At 38.9% G+C, this 20,026-nt stretch overlaps 1 protein-coding gene across 4 annotated transcripts in view; it reads left to right on the top strand.

The window, feature by feature from the left end:
• SPIDR (scaffold protein involved in DNA repair) overlaps nucleotides 1–20,026 on the top strand; it is a 209,490-nt gene that overhangs the window by 61,980 nt on the left and 127,484 nt on the right. For all 4 annotated transcript variants that reach the window (XM_054058528.1, XM_054058527.1, XM_054058526.1 and 1 more), the window contains 2 exons: nucleotides 5,360–5,460; nucleotides 19,419–19,638. In XM_054058528.1, the coding sequence (XP_053914503.1) occupies nucleotides 5,360–5,460; nucleotides 19,419–19,638 (321 nt within the window). The remainder of the gene's footprint in view (nucleotides 1–5,359; nucleotides 5,461–19,418; nucleotides 19,639–20,026) is intronic.

Genomic DNA, 20,026 nt, shown 5'->3' with positions numbered 1-20,026 from the left:
CAGTATGTCTCCCTTGTTGATTTGACTAGTGTTAAAAAAACCTCTTGTGGATGGGTATAATGGGTCAGAATTGAAGTGTGAGCAACTGGTGTCCAAGAAAATCGAGCATCCAGTGCAGTTTACTGAACCACTGCATTGCCTGCCTGCTCAGTTTGTATTGTTGTCGAAAAAACATGAAAGGGCTTTTCTCTATATTTTTGTGTTGGCAGACACAAGTGACCCTTGATGGCTGTCTGCTAGAAATTATCATTTGTGTTACAGTACAGACCTTCCATTTTCCTTTCATTTTAAGCGTATGCCTCAGATGCTGTTGATTTGACACGGAAATTGTGGGTTGGGAGAAACACTGATTCCTTTCCAAGCGAAAGACCCTAGACTATAACTGTTTGACAAGTTTTGTAGGAAGTTAAAATTATTGCTATCTACTTTGGTCTTCACTTATTCTATCACACAGGAAAAGAAGCTGTTTTATGCTTTGATTCCAGAAAAGTAACACAGATTTAACAAACAGAATAATGCCAGTGATCGTAGTAATGGTAGTTTGTCCAAGGTGAAAGTTTATAAATCTAGCTATTGAGTCAGGACTTGAGGAGGGCTGATCTGTAAAGCTATAATTATTCTTCCTGATCCCTTGTTGCTTCACGAAATCAACAGCTTCTCCTCTGCACGGGAGAGGAGGTAGGCCTCTCTAGGGAAGACTCACACTATGGCCAGCATTCTTCAATCACATCTTTCACTGGTATCACAGGTATTTTGAACATGGAAGGAACACTTGCTAGTGACTGTTAGTGCTCGCTGTTGCTTATTATTTTGCAAATTGTAAAATAGCTGAATAGTTGATGGATTTCCACTGTTGACAAATTAAATGTCAACATGCTTAGGGGTCCTTTTTTCTTTAGCAAGCTTCCTGTGGGATGGAAATGTACAGCTTGGTGTTGCAGAAGTCAGTCGCTTTACCAGTTAACTTTGAATACGTGAGGAGTTCTGTCCTGGCTTTGAAAAGAGAGAAGGAGGGAAATTTCCCAGCCCTGAGATGGGGACATATATTTGTGTAACCTAGAGTGTTTTGAAATACACGGAGTCCTGAGTATAGTGTGTATGAGGAGACAACTGAATAATGAGATGCTTAAGTGTTCACTGTTCTTAAATTCAAATGAAGTCTGGAAAGGAGTAAACTTGGATCAATGTGGGGTTGTTTTTGGTAAGTGCCCCACTGAACGAAAACCTTAATCAATCAACACAGACGGATCTACAGCAGTTCAGAAAGATTGAAAATCACTTCTCAAAAACCAGCCTACTCACCAGTGCTCTTTCTTTTTTTCTTTTTTTCCTATTAGCCTCATTGGAGTTGGAAGCTAGGGACAAGCAGCCTGATAGTCACAGATCAGGCTGTGTTACCTTTTGATTGTTGTCATGTGGTGGCACAAAACTCTTCAGTCTTGCTGTTGAAGTTTGTGGAAAGGGGCAACTACCACAAAGTAAGCTTTAGTACTAGTTGCTGAGCTTTCTTCAGCCCATCAAAGCTGTCTCTCATGTGGATATTGTTGGACATGGACAATAATGGCAATATGTTGTTTTAAATAAAAAATTTCAACAAGCTCAGATTTAGTATGGAAATAAGATATGTATTTCCGCTTGTTAAATCTGTCCACCTTCAGGAATTTAAAGAAACAAAATAGTTGTACTGAGAGTTTCGTGATTAAAAATAAAAAGGCTGTGGGCGGTGGAGATTGTATCTGAGCAGTTTGGCTTCATTGCACAGCCTTTGCATTAACCATTTGCCAAATGCATTCAATTAGCTCATGTTAAAACATTTTAGGGGCAAATTTTAAGTGATGGTCAGTAAAGTATGCATCTCAGATTACAGTTTTTTTGTTGTTTAAATACAGTTTCTCAGTTCCCTTGATTAGAGAAATTGTACATTAGTAATCAAAATATATTTGCCAATTCTTTTTATATATGTACACACACACCAGATGGTGAGTTCATGACTGAGAACAATTAAATGCATCGTAAGAGTTAGATGTGTGCAAAAGAGGGAATGAGATGTCTTTTTCTAAACTTTTTGAAGCAGCTAGATGCATAAATAAATACAGACTGCAGAATAACCAAGACCTGGTATTGTAAAATCCAGTCTCCACCCTTGATGCCAACAAACCTCTCATATCTGGCAAAATTAAGCTAAATAGTTTCTGCAGCCTGAAAAGACAGGAGGGCTACAGTATTTTTTAGAGACATAATGTGTAGACAGTGAAAAGTGAATATTATTCATCTCTGCCTTGTATTACAAGCAAAAAATTACTTCATGTGATAGAGTCTATACCAAAAAATGACTGTTAGTCCCTGTTAACCCAGTTAACTCCCAAAGACTGAATATAAAAGCTCATTAGGTATTTAACAATCCACAGATGTGCAACTGGGAATAAAATAATAGTAACTTTAGCCATTTAGTTTTTTCAAAACACGGAGTTAATTCTTTCACTGAGGCTGGCACTTGCTTAATACCATGCTCTGCTTTGTGTAAGCCCTGTGTGACTGTCTTCTCTCATGTGGACAGTCAGGAGTGACTGACTGTGTAGTATCTCACAGCACATGCACAAACATTTTCAGTAGTGTGGATCCTTGTACTTTATGAGAAGGAATTGGTAGTTTTCAAATGCCTATGTCATCAATTCTGTTAGAATACCTAACAGAAAGCACCTTTTTCTTTGTTTGTTTTACATGTTTGAACTAAAAAAAGGGTTGATCCTCCTGGCTTTGTGATGTTTAAATTTCTTTGTTTCTACCTTTTAAATAAAACAAGCAATCATCTACTAACCTCTCTCTTGCCACAGAAATTCCTTTTGTGCATGGCATGTCTTTCCATTGTATTTTTTAATTTCACAATGTATGAAACAGACATTATTGAAAAAAAAAGACAAATGTTTTGAGTGACCATCTGGGAACCTCTCATAAATGCATTCTTGGTTATATTTTATATTCTGTATGCTTTGTGATGTTTTGTGTTTAAGCTATTTTTAACTGCATTTGGAATGTGTGTGAGTGGAAGGATGATGATTAATAAATACAAATTAATTTTATTAGCACAAAGGGCTGCTAAGGAAAGGCACAGTTTTAAGTGTCAGTGAGACCCTCTCTGGTAGTCCTGTCAGGCCTGAAACAAGAATGATGTATTACTGTCGTGTTTAGTAGCCACAAAACTGGGAACTTGCTTTCCTTCGTGCTACAGGATGTTTCTGCCATGGGTGAAACAGTAGTGGGCTTAGAGAGGAGTAGGAGCTGATTGACTGAGGGGACGGCCATAGCCCTGTTCAGGGAAAGGAGGAAAATGCAGGCGGTGAGCCCATAATAGCTGCTCTCTTGTGCAGGTTCCTTAAGGCTTTCTAGCGTTATTTGTACAAAGAAAATACATTTCTTTGGCTGTTGTCTGGGGGGGTTGGGGGCGGAGTAGAGTTTTAGAACATTCCTGTTGAACAGTTTTCTTCCAGCAAAATGAGTTTTTGAGCTACTAGCTGTATTGTGTATTGCTATAGTCCAGCCATAGTGTTCGATTGCAGACTCATGCATGCAAGACTTAAATGCATTTTGAGTTTGCTTGCTTAACTGCTGCTTTATCTAAGCCTAGCTGAGCTGGCATCTACCTGTTCCATCATGGTTCATGTAGAACACGCAGCCAAGCTGAGTAACAGTTATTTCTGAGAATGGTTCCCTGGCAAGAAGAGAAACTGGGCAGACAATTTGCTGGAGTTTGTAGAACTGTCTGGCCCACAAGTGTTGTGATGCACTGCTTAAGTGCTCAAGTTTTGGGGGAAATGGGGCGGAGCGGAGTAAATTATCCTGTGTGAAGTTCTGTGCTGCTTGTGGTGCTTCCATTACACTTCTCTGTACTAGTTGCCTCTGTGTCTTAATGTCCACATTGAAAGCAGAATTAAACAAGGTTGTTAAGCTTACCTGGAGGTTTGCTGGAGCTCAAGATTTCCTAAATATTTTTGTTTGTTTTCCTCCTTAATATAACATGTGGGTTCATTACTTCAGGCGGTTGGAGGTTTTTTTCCTCCTCTCAAAGAGTATTTTATAAATCATTCTGGGTCAAATGTGGTTCTTGTACTTCAGAGTGTTCATTCTGTGATCTTTACTACTAAGACGTTTAGCCATGCCATGTACTTATTCTTGTGATAGTTATGATTTTACAAAGTATTTAGTTGATTATTAGAAATTCAGCTGAGACTGCTAACTACTTTTCATATAACTTATTGACTTGTCTGCAGATGAAATTGCTTAGCAATTGCTACCCAAAGAGAGATTTTTACAGCCTTCTTGAAGTGCTGCTTGGCCTTTTTAAATCCTTGGTTTACACAGGTGTGAGTCCTCCCAGTTTCACACTTGCAGTGTGAGCTTTACCAAGCTATTTGGCTTTTTTTCTTAGACCAAAAAATTCTATTCATGTGCACAAATAATCGTGAGGTTGTTGTATGTTATCTGCTATGATTCCTAAGCCAATTTAACCCAAGGATGCATTTCACCTTAGTAGAAATGTTTATTGATATACTACGTCGTACTTGTGAAAAAACTTACAATATAAGGAAAGAATTAAGTAGGTTTCTTCTTTGAAGCTGAAGTAAGATGCTCAGATACTCCTGTAGTGGTCCATAGCTCTTTGTAGTAGCCCAAAGACAGCTTCCCACGTATTCGTCTGAGAAATTCATGAGAAATTATGTCTTTTGGCTTTGAATCCAGTGATAGGAATTGCTGTAGTGTTACCTTAAATGCATTTGTGCTGGGTGCCACTCCTCTGCTCCTCACCTTGGGAATGCCAAATTAATTTCATCTTGGAGAGTGTTCAGACCACTGAAACTGCACACTTGACCCAGCTTGTGAAATGAATCATAGGGTCAAGTATGGGTAAAAGAATATTTTTGTGATCACTCCTTGCCAACAGACAAACAAATCTGTGAGGAAAAAAAAAAACCAACCTGTTCTAACTGGTGGTTGCACTGGTTTGTTTTGAATTCTCGGTTGTCTGTAGTATCTATCAGGATACGTGCAAAAGTGCAAAGAAAAGTTGGGAACCTTTCATTGCAATCCTCATGTTGGAGACAGGACTGAAAACCTGAAGATTTTGCACAATGGGACAGTGAAAATGTTTTATTGTTTGTGTTGACCCTAAGTGTATGTTTTACTGGGAGTGTATCCATTGGAAAATCAAAATTAGGAGAAGTAATCAACAAAATGTAATTTTACTGTATATTTCTGTCTCGAAGGGTCAAAGCATACATATTCCATCTGTCCTCTGTCTTGTCACTTGGCAAAACTGGGTACCAATTCCTGGGAAAATTGAGCATTGTTTTGTTCTCTGCAGGGGCGGGCTAGCTGAGAGGTTATGTCGACTGCAGAACAGAGAAAGATCTGCCATTAGCTTTTGGAGGCATCAGTGTACTTCAGATACTAAAATCTCCTCAGGTGAGAAACATTAGGCATGTACTGATGTGTGAAAGTATATACTTACATGTGTATTTATATGGCCCTCATAGGGTTACAACTGAAGTTTGTTCTTTGTGGGTTTTGCCTGACTTGGATTTAATGCTCTCTTGATTGCCTTCTGAGCTAATACTGCATTCAGTTAAATATGGTCATTTATAACATCCCAGTGTTTGAATGTAATGGATAAAGAACTTGTATTAATCTAGACATCGAGATTCTTCACAACTCCTTGATTTCCAGCTTCGCCTGAGGAAGTGGTGTCTCCAGCAGATTGTAGGACAATTGAACATTTAATTTATGAGTGTGTGGATGGCTTTTTAATTTTTGTTGTTTCTTTATAACCACCTTTTCCAGTTCCCTTGTTAATTTTTATTTGGTTTGAAGTCAGCTGTATTGATGGCTAAGTGCTGAAATTGTGAATAACAGCAAATATGGATAAATAAAACACAACCATGAAATGGGTGTGAAGCATAACTACAGTGGGCACTTCACTTCAGAACAAACAACGGAAGTGATGTGAATTAGTTGTAAATGACTGATAGCACCACCTTTCAGTAATATTTCTTGAGAGATAGTGGATTTATAGAGTTTAAGTGTAAAAAAAATGGTTAGGTTTTCTATCAATTTGTCTGTGTGTGACTGTAGGGTATGACTTTGCAAAGATATATTCAGTGCTAAGCTGACTAGTTGTTTCTGAGAATATCTTAACTTCCATTTATTTTTCAGAAAGTCCTCTGGTCTTAATTTGAAAACATACGGATGAGAGAATCTATCGCTTGCCTTGAGAGTTTGTCCTTAATTCCACTCCCAAATCTTTAAAAATGGGTTTTCTTCCAAAAATGAGTTTGTCTGGCTTCAGTTCCCCTCTTTTGTTTTGTAAAGCCTTTCTCCGTTAGATTAAAGAGCTCTTTAGTGTGTGGCATTTTCCCTCTCTGGCAATTGCAGAGCAAAATCATGCTCCCTCACATTTTTCATAAACCAAACAGAGTGAGCTCTTTAAGGCTCTCTAAAGCATTTTTACCAGTCTTCAAGTGATTTGCGTGGCTTTTTACTGTATCCTGTCAAAGTTTTCAACATGTCTTAAGGACAAGGGCAGCTACTCTGTATGTATTCCTCCAGTTTTAGTCTCATCAAAACCTTGGGCCTGATTCAGTTCACTACTCGGCCTCCTGTATGCTTAATGCCTGTTGTAAGTGTTTGAGTCTGGTTTGGCTTTGGTCACAGCGTGGTGCTGGGACTGCATGTTGAATTGATTGTCCAATATGATTTCATAACTTCTGTAGCTGTTGTTTTCTGAAATCCCGTTTCCCACTCTCCAGCTATCGTTGTGTTTCATGTGCCTAAACACAGGGAAATATTTGTGCTGTATCCACGTCTGCTTCATTTTAGTATGCCCAGCTAAGCATGCAGTTCAGGTCATTGTATATGTCAAACCTGTCCTCTTTTAGTCACAAATTTGCTTGAATTTGTGGTATTCACACAATTTCTTGTTTTTTCTTAACTTGTTTTAATGTCATTGGTGAAACCATTTAATAGCCATCAGTATTTACTTTCAAATCACGCTGTAACTGCTCTTTCTCGATTATGATTCTCCACTGGCAAAAAGCTCTAACTGTAATTCACTGAGTTAATTCTCTGATTTATTTTTTTTTTGTATTCCACTAAAAGGGTATATTAACAATAGTGAAAATGGTTGTTTTTTTCATAAGAATTTTGTACAATTTAAGTCACACCCAAACTATTGGCTAAAGCTAGTCTCACAGTTTCTCACTGGAACTTCAGAGGGCTTGCATCCTGTGGCCACTTGCATGCTACATGTTCAAAATGCCATCCATGCGATATGACATGTTATATTTCTGACCTTAATTGTTTATTTATTTTTCTAGTCACTTTGCCTAGATCTGGTGTCAAGGTAGCTGGTGTCCAGTTATTGTGGCTCACTTTGTTTGCCCTTCCTGAATGTTAGCACCATATCATCATCCTTTCAGTCTTCTGGAATTTCCCCATTGTTTGAAGGCTCACTGGAAAGTAACACCAGGAAAGCAGAAATGTCTTTAGCCAACTCTTTTCAGAACTGTTATGTTGAAAATAGGCGCGCTGACTTAAAAGTAGTCAAGGCTTCTGCATGTTGTCTATCCTCCATCTGATTTACTAATGGATAGGAGTTTACTGTATTATAATCTTAAGTCATTCAAAGACATCCTCTTGGTTTTTCTGAAATACGGAACAGAAATTGATATTGACTAGGTCTGTCTTTTTAATAAAAGGAAAGATTTTAGTGTTCTCTATAGTAATGGGCCTGCAACATAGCTAATGTGCTAATAGTCTTCTTATCCTAACTTCATATGTGTCATTACAAAACGTTGTGTTTGGCTGCTCACCATTTTGTAGACTTTAACTCCTAGGCTGAAATAGTCCATGCCAAACATCTGCCCCTGGCTGAATTCCTTTCTTTGATTATTATTCTGTCTTTGAGAAGATGAGTCAGAATTAGTTAGCGTTTTATGAGAAAAAATATATGGGAAAATACCTTGCTCTGTTCTAAAGTACGTTGAAAAAAATCTGATTAATGTCTTCAAGATTATTTAGTTTTGGTAGAAGATGAGCCATTCCTGGGATATGCCTTTTGTCATCATGAAGAAAATCTACAAGAACTTGAGCAAGTTAGAATTCTTTAGGACAAATTATTGTTACATTTACCCTGTGTGCATTTGCTAAGATTTCTAAATGATGCTGAACAAGCCATAATTTAGGAATATACTTCAACTTCACAGCCTAAATTTCACTTCTCATTCCCAATCCTTATTCCAAAGCTCAAGAAATATAAAATAACCATTAAAATGGCTGTAATAATATTCTGGGGATATTTTTTCATCTAGGAAAAGATTTATTTTTCTTAGAATGGCCATACTGTTTCATGGCACCAAAATAAATTGATATTTAGTTTGGAAATGTCAGTTGGAATGGTTGAAATTTTACTAATGTGTTGATGTTTTAGTGATGTAACTAGATAACCTAATTGCTTCTAGTCTGGAAATGTGAAGTGGCAGCACAGCAAACACATACTGCATTCTGCCTTCATCTTTTAGGTTCATACTAGTCTAAGGTTTTTCTTGGGTTTTGTTTCCCCTCTGATTTGCCCAGTAACATTTCTAAACCACACCGCTTCCAGAACCATTTCTGACTTCAGCAACAGAAGTAAAGGAAAGGAATTCTCAAATGACACACTCAAATGAGTTATCAACAGAGCCTGAAGATTAATGCAGACGGCTGAAGTAACTTAGTTGCTGGGAGGGCTGTCGTGTCATTTTTAGTATTCCCTAGGCATGCAGACCAGAAGTTCATTGCTAAGGCAAAGGGGAGCATTTTCAAATGAGATCAGTTTGAAGTCCTTCCATTTGAGATTTAAGTAAAAACGTTTACAGAAGTGCGGGCAGTTTCCCCCCATTAGGCATTTCATGGTACGGAATTGTATGCCTTTGTTTTGCTATTGATCATTTTTATCTTGTATCAATGTCCATGTTATCCAAAACCATCTTGTTTTGGCTTTATTTTTTTTTTTAATTCCTTTCTGTTTGCTCCCCAGACCCCTTTCTGCAAGTAACCATTGTGGTTTGGCTGCCTTTTGGTCACTGGGATGAATCACTACCCCAGGAAAGAGTGCCTTCTTTCAGGCACACACTTTCTGGTTTTTTACAGTGCATGGCGGGGGGTGTCTCACGTTTGGCTGAGGGATTGAAAAAATCCTTGTGCTTTCTCCATTTTGACAATTTTGGGCCAAAATTGGTTCGGCAGCCTGTCCATATGTTGGGATAGGCACTCACGAAGGATATACATTTTTTGAAAGGTGATTGGTAATTCCACTTCTGTAATCAAGTTAACTGTATTAGACAGAAGCCTGCAAGAAGGGAAGATCAAAGCTTGCCCACGCTACACAGCATTGGTTGGATGCTTATTGTGCTTTAGTTCTGACAGAGATGGATGTTAGGGTCTTGGCCATAAATCCCGATATTTTTTTTTTCCTCACCAGATGTAAAAGGGAGACTGAGAAGTGTGCAGTCCCTGTAACAGCGAGTCTCTGATCAGTCAAGCTGAGGGTTTGAGAATACTGTGTGCAAGGTCTTTTAGGCCATTTGCAAGTGGTTTTTTTTCTGTATGCAGTGCTGTAACTTCCCCATGAAGTTTCCTGTTTGGGCAAAGAGATATGGGCAGTTGAGAGAGAGAATAAAAACAAAACAAAACAAAACCCCAAACTTTTTTCCTGTCAACATCTGCAGGTTATATGGGGATTGCATGATGCGGAAGAAAAAATAATGCTTTTCTAGTTACATTCAGGCAACTTTCCTGTCTATGGGAGAGGACAGTAACAATATTTGAAGCAAACTCACGTAGATTCCTTCTGTAACTTCTGAAATATTAGTTTCTATAGATTTTATTTTCTGTTGTTCTTATTTTCATTGTAGTTATCATCAAAGCAGCTCTTCACTTAAAATGCAGAAGCATGTTATTGTCTAGTATTTATAATCCGATACAAGATATTTGGGTTTTGTTGGCCTGAGATTAAGATTTGGGATTGGATTACAATTGAATTGGAGTAATAAAGTGATAATAAACTCAAACCATTGATGTTTCCTTCCAAACTGCTCCTTCCTCTCAGGGAGAAGTGACCTTCAAAGGCCAACAATTCTTCAGTTTGCTGAGGCAAGTGGAACACACACGAGGGGAGGAGGGTGAAGCCCTGGAGATGAGGACGGGGTTTCACTCCTAACACTTCATTTCAAGGGAGGCTGAAAGGGTCACAGAAGAGAACATGAACAATTGCTCCTCCCCTTCTAGTTTTAGTGACTAGATAGGGTGAAAGGAAGAAAGAATTTTAGCAGCTTGAATGCCATGAGACTTACACAAAAAAATTTGTCTCTATGGATGAAGAAAACAAGAGGACCTTATCAGAGTTTCTTTTTACCATGCAAAATTCTTCTAAAAATACAAAAATTTGAGCTTTGCTAGTTGTTGCTTATTTTCCTAGTTCTTGATAGTTTGTTTTATTACGTAAGAGTTAATGCTATAAATTAGATAAATGGCAAGTGGCCAAATTTATGTTTGTTTTGGTTTATTTGGGGTTTTTTTTTTGCCAGCCAACTGTCTGAACTTGTCACAGCATTGGGAAAGAAAAAAATCAGATGTAAACTTGTCTTTTTCAAACAGGAATTCTTTGTATTGTTTTTGGTTTTTTTGTAAGAAAGAGTAATAGCATGCATAGTCACTCTAAGTAGATTATGTATGTTCCTATAAAGAATATATGATGTTTAAAGCACAGCCAAATTCAGCAGCCTTTTAAAAATGAACATAGATGTGGCAAGAAGCCATCGTGCCTGCAAGTCTTGGTCCGTTTTTGAGAAATATCTTTTTGACTGGCTTCAGAAGTTACCAGCCCAGGAAGAATAACGACATGTATAGATCAGAATAGCAACCAGCTGTTTTTGTACAAGCTGTGAAAATGTTGGAATCCCCACCTGGTTTTCAACATTGACTTTGGTCTGCAAGAGTTGCTTGGTATCTACGTGCTTGCTGAGTTTGTTATGCCTGCATCTGTGATATTTTACAGGCATTTATGAGGAAAGAGGAAGAACAATAATGGGATGCCAAGCAAAAGGATATTTTTCTTTTAATTTATGCCTGTAATTAGACATTTTATACTTTCTACATTTGAGAATGAAAGTAAAACTTTGTGGCCTGAACCAGAAATTGTGGGCTTGGCTATTCTTCCACTGCAGATAGTAAGCGCTGTCCCAGGAGGATGTCTAGCAACTGCAGTTTTGGAATACACATTAGACAATTAGAAGTTAAATGACATTGGAATGAAATAATTCTTTGAAAAAAATGACTGAGGGAGACAAATTTAGAAGCGTGTTGCTAGTTCCGTTTATTAAACAAGGCATAAAATGGGGTTTTCTTTGTTTACTTCCTACTTCCATAATGTATATTCAAGCCATCCATCAGAACCAAATGCAGAGATTGACATTCATTCTTAGTGCAGTAAGTACTATTCCCAACATTAATTGCACAAGATTCTTTGTACTTTCACCGGGAGATGTTATTTTATAAAAACTTTTAGCTAGGATTAGTAGAAATTTGACTTCTGTGTAACACCTGTTTTTCTTGTAGTTCATCTTTCTAAAGTCTGAAAGAATTTGCCAGTTAAGTAAAAGTATAATTCAACTTTTCAGCCATCCTCTTTAGAAATGTCAACTGACTATGTCAGGTACAGTACAAATTTGCTTCTAAACTGCAGTTCATAAATACGTTTGATAGCTCTTTGAGCAAAAGTAACAGTAATGTGTTTTTCTTAAAAGCATCTGTCCTTTTCAGGTATCTTTCACGTATCATTAAGATCAAGAATTGTGCATTGTGACTATTTAGCTGGTAAGAACAAATACAGGTTGTCCTGACTGCCTTTGCACAAAACAAATATTTGTTAGCAGTTTTTCAAAGTCTAACGTGACTTCAAACAATCTCATTTTCGTCCAAGTCCCTTAGGTTTTCTTAGGGGTTTGTGTTGTTTTTTCAGGAATCTCTACTTGCATGAATATAATTTTTTTTTATTGACTTAAAAAGAAAGTGTTGAAGTACTCTTCCTTGTCCTCTTGCCTTGCTTGCTTGTTTTTTTTGATCCATGTTACAAATGGGATAAGTCTTGTGGCTGAGGAGTTTCTCTGTTATTTCATCGTTCTTGCTTTGAGTTAATAGTCCACTTGTATATTTGCTGGTAACTGTGTGTGTTCTTTATTACCAGAGACTTTTTGCTTACAATTACAATAACGGTAATTTCTACTCTGCTCTTCTTGCATATGAGTATTTTTTTTCCCAGAGTGCTTAATGGAGCATTTTACTAAATTCCAGTTTTTCTCTGTGTTTGTAAGATCTGTTCTGTGTGCTTGTAGTTCACTGATTTCTGCACTGGTACTGTGGCCTTTATGAAAACTTATTTCTACCTTGTGTCATGTATATTCAGTTCCATTGAGGTGGGCACATCATGTCTGTCAGCCCTATGGTTGAGATGCATTCCCTCAACATTGCAAGATTTTTAAATTCTCATGGAAGAATGGAAAATTGAAAACTTCAGGAGTACCCACTGTCATAGAGTCAGCCTGCCTTTGGTTTGCTCCTGCTAATGTGATGGTGGTGTTACTGTTGTTGCTTCTGCAGATGCAGATCTGATCTCCGTGGAGGTGCACTGGCTATCCCAGCTGACACAGTGAAGTAATGCAGAACGGGGAGCATTACCCTCTGGCCCGGTTCCTCTTCAGGACCTGGGAGATGTTGCATACCCCACTCCATTGTCTCAAAGCACTTTTCCTCACCTTGTAGGTCTTGAGGGGACCATTCTGCTGCTGGAGTTCTAGCAACTGACTCTGAAGAGAATATGTTTGTTCTCTTTGAGAGCTTTCCCTTCAAGACTACAGTTGCTCTTTTGCAACACTTGAACAGTAACATTTTAGCAAAATTCACTTGAGTGAGGTGAAACGTATGTAGCCTTACTGATGTTGACACCTGATGCATCTCCATACATCAAGCCCTTTGGATCCTCTCCTTGTTGTGTGTTCAGCTTCCTGTCACTATGTAGCAAGAGAAACATGAAATATGCAGTCCCCAAGAGATCATAGCTCCTATATTTTTCTCCTCATTTGTCTTCCTTATTGGTAGTCATGGAGTTATTAAAAGAAACTTCAGAGTTGTATTTCAGGCACTGAAGCCAGAATGTCTGAACAGTTTTGTTTTGTTTATATATATATATATTTTTTTTTTAAATTGTGCTCCTCCATGTTTTTTCTTTTCTTCTCTCCAAACTGTTTTGGTTGTTAAGAATCAAAGCAGACTGGCTTTCTTCCTAGCCTCCCTTCTAGGATGCCCTTGGCATGGCCACTGCATCATTCATGACCATGTAAGTTGAATGTTGATGTGGCTTAAATATAGGCCTCTACTGTAAAGCCACTTTGATAGGTCTGAAGATTAAGGCCCTTCAGTCTGCCAGAGACTAGAGTATGCTGATGTTTGAAAAAGTTCAAGATTTTGTAGTCAGTGATGTCCAAAGGAATGGGGAACTTATTTTATTTAACCCTTCTAGAATTCAGCATAATGCAAAACATCTGCAAAATACTGTGTCAGTCATGTTTTGATGTCTTATTTTATGACATGGTGTATGACTGAAGGGCAGCATTGCCCCATGTACTGAAATAATAAACAGAAATGAAAGCAACTAACCAGGGAAACTGATGTATTCAGTGTGAAATTTGTTTGTTCATCTCCCACATGCTTGAAATATCTTTGTAGATTAATTGAGCTACTTCATGTCTGGGTTGTAGTTCGAGTGAGAGAATGACATCCTAGAGGTTACTTGGCATTAAACAATTAACGGTGGACATAAAAACAGATCTGCTAGGTGGTCAACCCAGAAGTTCTCCCAGCACTGTTTCTGGCAGTGACAAGAGCTACCAAAATGCCTAGGAAAAATTATAACAGGGCTAACACTTGATATTTCCCCAAAGTGTTCTCCCTGAGCCTTGGGCTTTCTGAACCAGAACTAGTGTCTGTGTTCTTAGTAGTTGTAAATACTTTTTTTTTTCTCCTACCAAGAACTTACTGGTGGTTTTTCAGAACCCGTGCATACAATATAGACCTATTTTGGTCACACAATTGTGAAGCATCAGGCTTTTTTGGAAATCATGCCCAAGGCCTTTGCCAGGTTTGTTCTGTTACTGCTGTTGCCCAAAAGGCCTTTCCCTATCATGTCAAAAATTCTGCTTACTGTAGCAGTGAGAGCTTGTTGTCCCACTTGCCTAGGTTTGGATCAGGATTTCTCCACCTGTTTCTGAGGATCCTGAGTATGTGACTGCTGTGTAGGCTGGTGGGGTGGTGCTGGATCTGCTTGTCCAGCCCCCTCATGGCAGGGATACAGGATGCCTTTTGAGCTTCCTGTTTCTTGGCTAGAACAGTCTAGACAGTCTCTCCTAATGGTTTCACTCATTCTGGACTACTTGTAAGGTCTGGAGGAATTAATTTGTTTGATCACAGTTCATCTACCAACTGTTTCTGACTGTTGCTTTCCTGTGGGTGCACTTAACCACAGCATTCTTCTGCAAAGGCCTGATGTGACCTTGGCAGGTGGAAACTAACCCAGTTCATCACTGGTACCTGATTTTTCTTGTACTCTGGCCCTTCTGTGACCAACCTTTTGAATCACTTCTAGCCAGCATGTTGCTGAATGTCTTTGTGAAGGTTTTTCTTTTTACAGAAAATTATTAGAAATGAGGGAGCATTATAGGCTCTGCTGGCTGATTTCCCCTTCTTTTAAATGGTGCTCTTTAGAGTTGGCATGTTGTATGTTCCAAATGCCTCTTCAGAATTCACACTCAGATTTATCAGTGCCTTTCTATCTCTCTTTGTGGCGCCTCAAGCCTTGTGTATTGGGGACTGAACTTGTATTTCACACCCCTGGGATTAATAAGCTCTGATTATATTCATAGAGCCAGATATTTCAAAAGATCTTTAAGCCTGTGTCAGTGGATGTTTTCTCTGACTTTCCAGCTGACTTTGTGTGAAGGCTATGGAGAGGTGCTGGAAGAGGCAGCTGTCCATGCTAGGCTGTGTTCCAGGACTGGCCTGAAGCAACCCTCTGTCACCAGGAGATCAGAGGACCCAGGGTTTTGCTGAGAAACGCACCTATGTCTGACACTGATCAAGCAGCTATCTGGACTCCCATCGTTATCTCCCTCAAGCGTTGTACTGTTGCAGAGGCATCAGGCAGCAAAGAAGAGCTTTATTAAGCAATCCTCAAATTGCTGCTTGAATGGAAGATTTTTTAAACATATCCAGGTGGCTGTGTGCTCACTCTCTGTGAGTTTTCATGTGGACTTGTCTTTCTGTGGGAGGAAAAAGGTTATCTTCAATTGATAAGTGAGCTGAAGCTCTTTGAAATGAGCATTCCATAGGTACCTTCTCTCTTTCTCAAGGTCCCTCCACTAGCATTATGCCTAGTGGTTGTGTTGGTCTCTTCTCCCATGTGACAAGTGATAGAATGAGAGGAAATGTCTCAAGTTGCACCAGGGGAGGTTCAGATTAGACATCTGGAAAAATTTCTTCACCAAAAGTGTTATCAAACATGAACTGGCTACGCAGGGAGGTGGTTGAGTCACCATCCCTGGAGGTATTTAAAAGATGGGAAGATTAAGTGCTTAGGCATATGATTTAGTACGGGACAGGTACGGTTGGACTCAGTGATCTCAAAGGTCGTGTCCAACCAAGTGATTCTATGATTCTATGAAAGATAGCGCTGGGCATGCTCTGACCCATGTTGTCAGTACTGTAGTGTGTTGCCTATCAATTGTTGGACATTGAGGCTTAGAAAAGGTGAAAGAGAGTCTGGCCAATAGTGATAGAATGTATATATGCTTATGGTATCAAATGTGCCTGGGGACCACTTGCCTTGAACAGCCATTATCTTTGTTCAGTTACTTCATCTTGCCTGTCCTTTCTGTGTCCTGAAGGAGTTTCTTGAGGACAGCCCAGCCTGGGCACTGTAGGGGAAAAGAAGTAATTTGATGGTATTTGAAACTGGCTTAATCCAACCTGGTTGGGCTGTCACTGAAAAGAACCACCCTTCCTCAGTCCCGTTGTGCTCTACCTCACCATTTTCTATCACTTGTTCCTTCCTCTTCCTCGTATCTGCTTGTGTGCTTTTCTGGCTTTGCAATTAGCTGAGTTAGCTCATGTATTTTGTTAAAAACTAACCCTGAAGAAAGAAATTTTATGAGTGATGAAAGCTTATGCAGTGTAGGAATGGGCAGGATTGCAGCACAGGGATTGCTTGCACCTTTTAAAAATACATATTGTAAGGTATTTGTCCTTGTTTAAGATTACTTGGTATTGTCATGAAGCCTGCACATCTGCAGGTTTGGATTGCTTGGGCTGCAATTCTGCTTTGTAAGTGAAATTGAGTGAATGAGGACTTTGGCAAACAAGTGAGAACTTCTGTGAATTATCCAAGGGTGAAAGAGAACCTCGCAAAACCTTAAAGTAATCTTTTCACACAGATGAACAAACAAATAAACTTCTCTGGAAGCTGTAGAAGTTGCAGTGTTCCAGCTCATCTCCTTACCCACAAATTCTCCCTTCAATGTGCAGCCACATATGTTTGATTTATTTTTGACTGACATAACAATACAAGAGCCAAATGAACTAAAAACGAAGCTACGTTCTGAATGTTGATGTTTTATCACATGCCAGGAATCCAAAGCACTTTGCCATGTTTGAGAGAGCACTCTATAGTCAGCAGTAATAATAATTTCTGAGCAATTAAATTAAATTATCTCTTTGCATCTAAATAAACAAATAGATTGTGGTTCTGTAGAATGTGCATGCATGCCAAGTGTGAGATTTGGCTGGTTGTTGAAATTGTGCTGCTTTTAATGTAGAAGCATTCAGCTTCATTTAGTATCAGCTCCCAGTGTTTGCACCAACTTTAAGACTGGCTTTCATATAGGTATAGTTCTTGATTTATGTATTGTTTTTAACCGTTTCATAGCCAGAGGTATTTAAAAGAAAAATGTTACTCGGTTGTAATTCATTGTCTTCAACGTGCTTTTTCAGCTGAGTAATATGTATGCTGCTGACCAGTAAGAATTGCCATAAGATAATGCATGTTGCCCAGGGAAGTTGTGGATGCCCCATCCCTGGAGGCGTTCAAGGCCAGGCTGGATGGGCACCCTAATCTAGTGGGATGTCCCTACCCATGGCAGGGGAGTTGGAACTAGATGATCTTTAAGGTCCCTTCCAACCCAAACTGTTCTATGATTCTACCTGAGGAAAACATGATTCGGAAGTGATGAACAAACTCCCTCATGAGCTATCTTAATACATTTTTTTTTTTAATACTGTGATGTGTTTTGAAAATTAAGTTAATTTCTTATTGTGACTTGTTTTTTAACGTGGATGAAAATGCAAAGTGTGCAATATGTCTAGAGGGGAGAGGTAAAGGCTCAGTTGCTTTGAAGGCTGAGAATTCTTGTGGTTGAGAGAACTTATTTATGTGTGCCAGATGACTTGGGGATGACAAAGGACCATAACTGTAGCTAGTCAGGCAAAACAGAATTCAAGTGTGAGTATTCTAAGTCCTTGCCTTTAAGCACAGAAAACCAGTCCATGCTCACACTTAGCAGAAGTTTGCAAATAAGCAGACCTTAACACAGTGCATCAAGTATTTGGAGTGGCACTGCAGTCCTGCAGCTTACTCTGAGAAGGTGACAGCAGTGAGGAGTAATGGTGGTGGCAACGATCTCTCTTCCTCAGACAGTCTCAAAGGACTTGGCAGAAGAGATCGGTTCTCTTACTCCTGTTTCTCAGATTTGGAAAAGGAGGTTGAGCTGTAATGTCTTGGACAGAAATGGCTTGTGTACGTCACATCGGAGACTTTCTGTTTGAACCCTTTACCCTGCTGGAAAATACTGGTTCGTGGGAAATGGAATGCTTTGCAGAAGCATGTTGCATGTAATGAAAATTGGGTTCACATAAAAGTGGTTTCCAGAATATTTCAGTTTTATATTTCAAAATTACTTTATTTCAGATTCAGTATAAAATGTAATAAAGACACAGGAATACAAAGCAGGGATAAAATACTTTATTTTAATGTAGAAATGAACTCTATTTAATAAACCTGAAGGTGTTTAGGGCCTGGCTTCTTTGGTTTGGGTTTCTTGAGGGTTGGGTTAATTTTTTTTTTTTACGTTTCTCATAAAATGAAGCTAAAATATTTTGATTTATTTTCCAAAGGAAAGGCATTCAGAGTTGTGAAATGGGCCTTAAAATAAACAAACAAAGACCAAGCTCTGCCATTAAGTTCCAGTACCACATTCACAGTTGGTCTCCTGCTTCTTCTTTGCTGTGGGAAGACAATAACTTTTATCAACTTTTTTTCTTGGGATTCTGTGTTTTTCCCAGTACAGCTTGCAAATCAAAATGGGTAAAACTGGGGCTCTTGCTGCCCCTGGCCTCCAGCATCTTGTCTTTCCCCACTAACGCTTTGTAGCATTTGGTAAGGGGTTAACAGTATCTCTCCCCTCAGTGACTAGAGTGCAAATCTGAGTGGCGCTAAGTAAGAAAGAGAATAAATCTTACTTGATCTCACAGTACAGACCCAGGTCTGTCTGAGTAGCTGTTGCCCTGTGTCACTGCAAAGGGAGCTACAAGTTATTTCATTTCAGTGCAAAGTTGTTGGTAGACAAAAGTGCTTAAAATCAAAGTGTGGGGATGCTGGTATTTGTTTGGGTTGCTTTGGAATAAGAGAGCCTTCTGTGTCCTGACAGCATGCTGATAAAATGGATTATTCTGCAATAATTATTTTTAGGCAGTGAATCTATCTTACTCCTCTTTCTCCACATTTGTCTCTAAATGTGAATCGTTGACTTTTAAATACTTGGTACCTAGTGAGAACTATTGTAACTTGGTCTCTGACAACTGTTGCTTTGGTAAATGTCAAGGAGACCAACCCAGCTTCATTTTTAACGCAGTTTTCTGCTTTTACAAAACTTTTTTCTTCCAGCGCCTAATAAAAAAACCCCAAGGAACATAAGTGAATGACTTGCAAGATTAAAAATGCAAATGTGATGGGAGAGGGCTTCTCCTTCTTGTAAGGAGTTTGTGGTTTCATAGGTGTTTGGAAGAAAGGAAGGCTTTTTTCTGTACAGTTAATGGTATCTATAATGAAAAGAAAAGTTACAAGAATACCTTAACATAAGTTATTTAGTGGAGCAATATATTCTGTTTATGTGTGGATTTTTTGCAGATCTGCAGAGAACAGAGGATAGACATCTTCATAGTGCCAGAATTTCTTTGCTTTCATCCAAAGCTTGTATTTTTACTTTTCATTTTGATTTACTTTCCAGATAAATCTGGTGTCCTAATTGTGAAGATATTGGAAATGTTTGAGGAGTGTACAATACAAGTTGCCATCTGCCAGCAACTGCAACAGACTCCTGCTACGCTTTCATCTGAGGATGCTGTCATCAATGCAGGAGAACCAATACTCAAAGTCCTCTTTGTGAGAGAGACAGCAGCCCACCTGAAGAGCAGGCCACAGGATGTCATCCACATCTACCCTCCATGGTGAGTAGAGAAAACTGGCCATGTTTGCTGTAGCACTGCAGAACAAGGGGGTTTGGTAGAATGCTGCTTGCATTGTTGTGGGAAAGATGTTGGGGGTAGGACTTTCCTGTGGTCATCTGTCTCTGACACCTGGACAGACGTTGACAGGTATCTTGAAGATAGCTAAGATAACCACTAAATGTGAAGCATAACGCTTCTAGCATTGCTCAGGGCTTCAGTTTTGTTTTCACTTAATATTTTCATGTTTAGAGTGATAGAAAGGCCCGAGCAAGGTCTTATCAATGATAAGGCCAATAAAGTGCATACTTTCTGGTTGCAGAGTAGTTCAGGAATGCCCATCTGTTGCTGTGAGTATGAGTATAATGTTTCAGTGGAAAAGTCTGTATTA

Source organism: Cuculus canorus, chromosome 2, assembly GCF_017976375.1.
Source record: "Cuculus canorus isolate bCucCan1 chromosome 2, bCucCan1.pri, whole genome shotgun sequence".
Classification (NCBI taxonomy): domain Eukaryota; kingdom Metazoa; phylum Chordata; class Aves; order Cuculiformes; family Cuculidae; genus Cuculus; species Cuculus canorus.
The sequence above is the reverse complement of the archived record's forward strand: the minus strand, read 5'-3'. Positions and strand labels throughout refer to the sequence as shown.